The sequence below is a fragment of the Oncorhynchus mykiss genome, chromosome 1 (assembly GCF_013265735.2).
Source record: "Oncorhynchus mykiss isolate Arlee chromosome 1, USDA_OmykA_1.1, whole genome shotgun sequence".
Lineage (NCBI taxonomy): Eukaryota > Metazoa > Chordata > Actinopteri > Salmoniformes > Salmonidae > Oncorhynchus > Oncorhynchus mykiss.
The window spans coordinates 86,553,656-86,562,980 of NC_048565.1; the positions used below are offsets into that span (position 1 = coordinate 86,553,656).

At 45.4% G+C, this 9,325-nt stretch overlaps 1 protein-coding gene across 1 annotated transcript; it reads left to right on the top strand.

The window, feature by feature from the left end:
• Nucleotides 1–4,070: 4,070 nt before the first annotated feature.
• Nucleotides 4,071–5,608, top strand: LOC118966726 (SERTA domain-containing protein 2-like). The gene is made up of 2 exons (XM_036989999.1): nucleotides 4,071–5,239; nucleotides 5,436–5,608. The coding sequence occupies exon 1, from the start codon at nucleotides 4,071–4,073 to the stop codon at nucleotides 5,016–5,018; it is 948 nt and encodes a 315-aa protein (XP_036845894.1). The 3' UTR covers nucleotides 5,019–5,239; nucleotides 5,436–5,608.
• Nucleotides 5,609–9,325: the final 3,717 nt, after the last annotated feature.

Sequence of the window (9,325 nt, forward strand, 5' to 3'; positions counted from 1 at the left end):
CTGTTTTAAAACAAACAAGGCAGATACAGTATAAACAGCAGTAACTCCTATTGAGAGACTTAATGTACATGAGATCTTAGTTATAGATTTCCTGTCAATCTTTGTTGTTGTGGTAGAGTGGACCAGTTGATTGTTTATTGGATAAGACAGAGAGGTAAAGGTAGGAATGTTGAAAGAGCAATGGGTTGGATCTGAACCCATTCTGGTACTGGACCATCCCAGACCACTGATTTCTTGTTAATGTTTGACTAATCTTTGACGTTTCTTTCACCAATCCCTTGGACTGTTCTGTCTTCATGAGAGTGTGTTATATGTAGACTGTAGCTAAGAAAGTAATACTAAGTGTATGTTGTGTAGTAAGCTGTTAGTAGTCCATGTGCCTCACACTAATACTTTGGTCCCTTTTCCCTTTTTTGTATATTTCAAAAGTGCTGAACAAGTAGTTATATTGACAACGTCTGTCCTCGCTCGCTCATTTATGGCTTCATCGAAATTACGGATTGCCTCTTATACGCTCCTCGTTCCCTTATGCCATAGTTTGTACATCTCAATTGTCAGTAGAAACCACATTTGTTTAAACAAGTCAGCCATATCAGCTATGTTTTTTTTTAATCAGTAAATGAGGCTGAATGAATCGTTTCGCTGCCAGACAAGGCTCCGCTGATAGCCAGGTGTAGCAGTGGTAAGGTGTTGGGACTCTGCTGTTGGGACTCTGCTGTTGGGACTCTGCTGTTGGGACTCTGATGTTGGGCCCTAACAGTTTATGGGCACTGTTTGTAACCGTTACCTTGCAATTAATGTATTGTTTAGTGTTGTGTTGTATTGTGGCTTTGCTGGAATACACAAGATTTACATGCTAAAATTGCAACTGGTTGTGTAACCTTTCTGCTGTGTGCTCCTACATTTAGGTAACAATATAGCAGCAGCACAAAATACATGTGTTTTATATATTGATCATTTGATAACAAAATGTTCTGAAAGAGGGTTTAAAAATAGTTTCATCTCCATCATTGTCATCAGACTGACTACTGTTGCAGACAGACTATTGTATACTGTAACGGCCGTTGTTGGTGGAAGAAGGTGAGGACCAAGGTGCAGCGTGGTATGTGTCCATATTTATTTGAATGAACACAGAAATAACCAAAATAACAAAGAGAACCGCTCGAAAACCGTTCTGGCTGGTGCAGACACACAACAGACAACAGAAAACAATCACCCACGAAACACAATAGAAAACAGGCTCCCTAAATATGGTTCTCAATCAGGGACAACGATTGATGGCTGCCTCTGACTGAAAACCATACCAGGCCAAGCACAGAAATAGCAAATCATAGAAAAACTAACATAGACTACCCACCCAACTCACGCCCTGACCATACTAAAACAAAGACATAACAAAGAACTAAGGTCAGAACGTGACATATACGGCAGACTACCCCACCAGACTACTGTATCAGAAAGACTAATGTGTCAGACAGACTACTCTATCAGACTACTGTATCAGTCAGACTACTGTATACAACAGACTACCCCATCAGACTACTGTATCAGACATACTATTATATCAGACAGAATAGTGTGCTTCTACATCTGCATTGCTTGCTGTTTGCGGTTTTAGGCTGGGTTTCTGCTTTATAAATCAATTTGATTATTAATTTTTATTTATTTATTTATTTCACCTTTATTTCACCAGGTGGGCAAGTTGAGAACAAGTTCTCATTTACAATTGCGACCTGGCCAAGATAAAGCAAAGCAGTTCGACACATACAACGACACAGAGTTACACATGGAGTAAAACAAACATACAGTCAATAATACAGTATAAACAAGTCTATAGACGATGTGAGCAAATGAGGTGAGATAAGGGAGGTAAAGGCAAAAAAAAAGGCCATGGTGGCAAAGTAAATACAATATAGCAAGTAAAACACTGGAATGGTAGATTTGTAGCGGAAGAATGTGCAAAGTAGAAATAAAAATAATGGGGTGCAAAGGAGCAAAATAAATAAATAAATACAGTAGACAAAGAGGTAGTTGTTTGGGCTAAATTATAGGTGGGCTATGTACAGGTGAAGTAATCTGTGAGCTGCTCTGACAGTTGGTGCTTAAAGCTAGTGAGGAAGATAAGTGTTTCCAGTTTCAGAGATTTTTGTAGTTCGTTCCAGTCTTTGGCAGCAGAGAACTGGAAGCCAAAGAAATAATTGGTTTTGGGGGTGACCAGAGAGATATACCTGCTGGAGTGCGTGTTACAGGTGGGTGATGCTATGGTGACCAGCGAGCTGAGATAAGGGGGGACTTTACCTAGCAGGATCTTGTAGATGACATGGAGCCAGTGGGTTTGACGACGAGTATGAAGCGAGGGCCAGCCAACGAGAGCGTACAGGTCGCAATGGTGGGTAGTATATGGGGCTTTGGTGACAAAACGGATTGCACTGTGATAGACTGCATCCAATTTGTTGAGTAGGGTATTGGAGGCTATTTTGTAAATGACATCACCGAAGTTGAGGATTGGTAGGATGGTCAGTTTCACAAGGGTATGTTTGGCAGCATGAGTGAAGGATGCTTTGTTGTGAAATAGGAAGCCAATTCTAGATTTAACTTTGGATTGGAGATGTTTGATATGGGTCTGGAAGGAGAGTTTACAGTCTATTGATTGTATCTGTCACGACTCCTACCGAAGGTGGCTCCCCTTCCCGTTCTGGTGGTGCTCGGCGGTCGTCGTCACCGGCCTACTAGCTGCCACTGACCCCCCCCCCCCCCCCCCCCCCCCTGTCTGTTTATTAGTTACACCTGTTGTCAATTAGGTTATTAGTTGGGCTTTATTAGCCATCCAGCCAGCTCGCCTGCTGGGTGTGCGGGATTGTTTCATGTGTTCTCGTTGTACACGCATGTATGTCACGGTTGTTTGTGTACGTGAGCTGTTTTTGTTATACTGTTTCGTTCCCCTGTGTTTTGGGGTATTTGTTTTGAGTGGCGTCGGTTTTCACCTGGTCGGTGTATAAAGAAGTGCCTACTCTGAACTCTCTGTCTCCTGCGTCTAACTCCTTCCTCCACTACACCCCGGGCATAACAGTATCAGACTACTGTGTCAGACAGACTACTGTGTCAGACAGACTACTGTGTCAGACATACTACTGTATCAGACAGACTATTGTATCAGACAGAGTACTGTATCAGACTACTGTATCAGACAGACCATTGTATCAGACTACTATATCAGACAGACTGTCAACAGACTGTCAACAGCCACCACCGGTCTGAGGAGAGACACATGGAACGAGTAACCGGGGGGAAGCTGTAACCTATAACTAACCTCGTTCACTCTCCTCAGGACTTTAAATGGCCCTACAAACCGTGGACCCAGCTTCCGGCAGGGCAGGCGGATGGGCAGGTTTCGGGTCGAGAGCCAGACCCGGTCACACCGGGGCCTCACTGCGGTGACGGTCTGCGCTGGTTTTCTGGCGCAGCACGGCCCGCTGGAGGTGAACATGGGTGGCGCCCATATCTCCTCCGTCCGCCTGAACCAGTCGTCTACCACAGGATTCTTGGTCTGACTCTGATGCCAAGGTGCCAGAACCGTCTGGTACCCCAGTACACACTGGAAGGGGGAGAGGTTAGTGGAGGAGTGGCGGAGTGAGTTCTGAGCCAACTCGGCCCGGGGCACAAACGCCACCCACTCCCCCAGCCGGTCCTGGCAATATGACCGCAGAAACCTGCACACATCCTGGTTCACTCACTCCACCTGCCCATTACTCTCGGGATGAAACCCGAGGTAAGGCTGATCGAGACACCTAGACGTTCCATGAAGGCCTTCCAGACCCTCGAAGTGAACTGGGGACCTCGATCAGACAATATATCCTCAGGTACCCCGTAGTGCCAGAAGACGTGCGTAAACAAGGCCTCCGCAGTCTGTAGGGCCTTAGGGAGACCAGGCAGAGGGAGGAGACGGCAGGACTTAGAGAACCGATCCACAACGACCAGGATCGTGGTGTTTCCCTATGAGGGGGGAGATCGGTAAGAAAATCCACCGACAGGTGCGACCAAGGCCGTTGTGGAATGGTTAAGGGGTGTAGATGATCGTAGATGATCCCATGGACGAGGACTTCTGTGATGCCCCCCCGCCCACATTCGGCGGTGTGCTGTTAGTGGTGGCTACCGCCACCCCGTCCCTTTCCCAGCAGCCTTCAGGGTGGCTCTTGGAGTCAGCCCCTCTGCCCTCGCTACTCCCCCCCTTCGCAACCACGCCCACCTGGTGGCCTGTCTCTCTGGAGGTCTGCATCACGCCCACCTTGCTATTGGAGGAAGACGGAGACGACGCCTCCTTTTGCACTTTGCCCCCGCCTAAGTCTCTTCCTCCTCTTCGTCCTCCCCCCTATGCCCCTCGCCCACCCCAGAAAACCTCTACCCTCTCCAGGGTACCTGTGCCTGCCTGCTGCAGAGACACTTTGTGCCCTACCCTGGGTGAAATAGAGCAGCACTGTCCTCTCTCAGCCACACCACAGACAATAATAACCAGAACAACAACAGCAGCTAATACTATTAAGACTACTACCTTCCCCACAGCCTCAGCAGAGCCCCTTCAGACCCCATGCCAACTGCCCCCCCTCCTCTCCACAACAGTAACAACCACAGCCACAGTAACAGCCACAATAACAACCACAGCCAAAGGCCAATTCAAAGACTGCATCAGGACAGGCAGCCCCACACTAGACGGGCCGGTGTCCTTACTTGACAGCAGGAGTATAGAGTCCAGACTGATGGACACTCTTCCTCCTCCCCTTCCTCTTTCTCCTCCTAGTGGCTTGGATTTAAACTCCTCCCCTTCCTTCTCCTCCTCTTCCTCCTCAGGTTTCTTCACTGACCTGGCAATGGATGAGATCCTGTTTGCAGACATCGACACCTCCATGTATGACTTTGACACATGCACGACCCCTGCCACCCCCTCAGTCATGCCCAGCCAACCTTTCAACATGGACCTGACAGAACTGGACCACATTATGGAGGTCCTGGTCGGGTCGTGACTCTGGACTACATTATGGAGGTCCTGGTCGGGTCGTGACTCTGGACTACATTATTGAGGTCCTGGTTGGGTCGTGACTCTGGACTACATTATGGAGGTCCTGGTCGGGTCGTGACTCTGGACTACATTATGGAGGTCCTGGTCAGGTCGTGACTCTGGACTACATTATGGAGGTCCTGGTCGGGTCGTGACTCTGGACTACATTATGGAGGTCCTGGTCGGGTTGTGACTCTGGACTACAACTGGACTACATTATGGAGGTCCTGGTCGGGTCGTGACTCTGGACTACAACTGGACTACATTATGGAGGTCCTGGTCAGGTCGTGACTCTGGACAACAACTGGACTACATTATGGAGGTCCTGGTCGGGTCGTGACTCTGGACTACAACTGGACTACATTATCAAGGTCCTGGTCAGGTCGTGACTCTGGACTACATTATGGAGGTCCTGGTCAGGTCGTGACTCTGGACTACATTATGGAGGTCCTGGTCGGGTCATGACTCTGGACTACATTATGGAGGTCCTGGTCGGGTCATGACTCTGGACTACAATATTGAGGTCCTGGTCAGGTCGTGACTCTGGACTACATTATGGAGGTCCTGGTCAGGTCATGACTCTGGACTACATTATGGAGGTCCTGGTCGGGTCGTGACTCTGGACTACAACTGGACTACATTATCAAGGTCCTGGTCAGGTCGTGACTCTGGACTACATTATGGAGGTCCTGGTCGGGTCATGACTCTGGACTACATTATGGAGGTCCTGGTCGGGTCATGACTCTGGACTACATTATGGAGGTCCTGGTCGGGTCTTGTTCTTCTCCTTGGTCCTCCAGAGACTGTAAACTCTGTTGATGCTCCTTCTTCTCCTTGGTACTCCAGAGACTGTAAACTCTGTTGATGCTCCTTCTTCTCCTTGGTACTCCAGAGACTGTAAACTCTGTTGATGCTCCTTCTTCTCCTTGGTTCCCCAGAGACTGTAAACTCTGTTGATGCTCCTTCTTCTCCTTGGTTCCCCAGAGACTGTAAACTCTATTGATGCCTCTTCTTCTCCTTGGTCCTCCAGAGACTGTCAACTCTATTGATGCCTCTTCTTCTCCTTGGTACTCCAGAGACTGTAAACTCTGTTGATGCTCCTTCTTCTCCTTGGTTCCCCAGAGACTGTAAACTCTGTTGATGCTTCTTCTTCTCCTTGGTTCCCCAGAGACTGTAAACTCTGTTGGTGCTCCTTCTTCTCGTTGGTTCCCCAGAGACTGTAAACTCTGTTGATGCTCCTTCTTCTCCTTGGCCCACCTAAGGCTCCAAGATCCCAAAACACTACCCTCATGCACACAATCAAGTCCACATGCTCTCATGTAAAACAGCAAAGCAAACCACCCCACCGGCAGCAGTTGGCTCTGGCTGGCTTAACTGATGTTTTTGTACATGTACGATTTCTGAACTTAATTAAATGGTGTCTTCATGAAGACGTGTGCAAATAGATTTGCTTGTGTTCCATTTGACCATACGGGTCAATAAGAGGAGATAGTGACAGAGATAGCTATAGAATACAATGTCAATCACTATACTGGAGGTTACTGCCAAGAACAATGGATAGGTGGACCAATTAGAAATGATACATTGACCTTATAGGCCAGGTTCACCCAGGTGGTAAAATACATTTAACACACAGTCTTGATACAAAGATCACAATTTTTTAGCTGCACTTTTTTTTGTGGAGACAAAGAAATGCATACAAACTCAACATAAAAATGGTAAAAAAGTATTATTTGTGTCATAACTGAAGTGTCAGATGGCTTGTACATCTGTACCACTTATGTGAACCAAGTCACTAGGAAGAGACAAGATAACAAGAGACTCTGGGTACGTCACAAAATGGCACACTATTCTATATATAGCTCCCTACTTTTGACCAGAGAGGGCTTTGGTCAAAAGTAGTGTACTACATAGGGAATAGGGTGCCATTTGGGACAAAGATGACATCACAGGTCCCCAGTCCTCTCCCCAGTTCAGATTAGGACAGGGTAAACCATCGTCATAGATCTCAAACTGGGAACAATGATATTTCTAATCTCTCGTGGACAGACACATGTAATATCACTGATATCGTCTGTCAACAGGCTGTGGGATCCGAAAACTAACGAGGAACTTTGTTCCGTGATGCGGATGTTTCGTCACTGATCATTTGGACGATATCACAGGGGCTCGTATCTTTTAAATTTCAAAAGGGGAGGGGACATTTGGCACATACAGTTGAAGTCGGAAGTTTACATACACTTAGGTTGGAGTCAAGTTAAAACTCGTTTTCAACCACTCCACAAATTTCTTGTTAACAAACTATAGTTTTGGCAAGTCGGTTAGGACATCTACTTTGTGCATGACACAAGTAATTTTTCCAACAATTATTTACAGACAGATTATTTCACTTTTAATTCACTGTATCACAATTCCAGTGGTACAGTGTTGACTGTGCCTTAAACAGCTTGGAAAATTCCAGAAAATGATGTCATGGCTTTAGAAGCTTCTGATAGGCTAATTGACATTATTTGAGTCAATTGGAGGTGAACCTGTGGATGTATTTCAAGGCCTACAAACTCAGTTTCCAAGCGGCAGAATGTACCACGTTTATCTGTACAAACAATAGTACGCAGGTTTAAACACCATGGAGATGCGTTCTGTCTCCTAGAGATGAACGTACTTTGATGCGAAAAGTGCAAATCAATCCCAGAACAAAAGCAAAGGACCTTGTGAAGATGCTGGAGGAAACAGGTACAAAAGTGCCTATATCCACAGTAAAACGAGTCCTATATCGACACAACCTGAAAGGCCGCTCAACAAGGAAGAAGCCACTGCTCCAAAACCGCCATAATAAAGCCAGACTACGGTTTGCAACTGTACATGGGGACAAAGATCGTACTTTTTGGAGACATGTCCTCTGGTCTGATGAAACAAATATAGAACTGTTTGGCCATAATGGCCATTGTTATGTTTGGAGGGGAAAGGGGGAGGCTTGCAAGGCGAAGAACACCATCCCAACCGTGAAGCACGAGGGTGGCAGCATCATGTTGTGGGGGTGCTTTGCTGCAGGAGGGACTGGTGCACTTCACAAAATAGATGGCTCATGAGGCAGGAAAATTATGTGGATATATTGAAGCAACATCTCAAGACATCAGTCAGGAAGTTAAAGCTTGGTCGCAAATGGGTCTTCCAAATGGACAATGACCCCAAGCATACTTCCAAAGTTCTGGCAAAATGGCTTAAGGACAACAAAGTCAAGGTATTGGAGTGGCCATCACAAAGCCCTGACCTCAATCCCATAGAAAATTTGTGGGCAGAACTGAAAAAGCGTGTGCGAGCAAGGAGACCTAAAAACCTGGCACAGTTACACCAGCTCTGTCAGGAGGAATGGGCCAAAAATTCACCCAACTTATTGTGGGAAGCTTGTGGAAGGCTACCTGAAACGTTTGACCCAAGTTAAACAACAATTTAAAGGCAATGCTACCAAATACTAATTGAGTGTATGTAAACTTCTGACCCACTGGGAATGTAATGAAAGAAATATAAGCTGAAATAAATCACTCTCTCTGCTATTATTCTGACATTTCACATTCTTAAAATAAAGTGGTGATCCTAACTGACCTAAGACAGGGAATGTGTACTCGGATTAAATGTCAGGAATTGTGAAAAACTGAGTTTAAATGTATTTGGCTAAGGTGTATGTAAACTTCTGACTGTACATCTGTCCACTGCAGATGCACTATCCTCAACCTGGATGAGTAATTAGAATATATTAGTATAATATTACAACATTAAATAAAAAGTATAATGTTAATATAATAGTATAATGTTAGTATAATATTAATATATTAATTGTATAATGTTAGTATATTCATACAATTTTATATAATAGTATACTATATACCACTAGTATAATATTAGTTCCAATTGGACAATCCATAAGTTTAAGAAATACACAACCAACATTTATCATTTTTGTAGGTTTTGTTCCGTCATTAAATCCTTGTGCAAGAAAAATGTCTACATTGGTGGTTTGTCTCTAATTTGTTAATGCTAAGTACTAACTTGTCAATAATCATAACCATTCATGCATAACAATGAGTTCAACATTTTGAAAGTTTGCTGTAGCACGTCAACCTTTATTTAATGTCCCGCCTCATCCAGGCTGTGATTGGTCGGTTCATGAAAAGTGACATTGACGAGCGCTTGTTACAAGCTTTGACGAGCGCTGTGTTACCGCTTCAGCTGCAAAACCTTGGTATCACTGTGCTCAATGGGCTGCTCTCTGCT

Coding starts and splice junctions, on each gene's coding strand:
- LOC118966726 (XM_036989999.1), top strand. CDS start 4,071: ATGATCGTAGATGATCCCATGGACGAGGACTTCTGTGATGCCCCCCCG.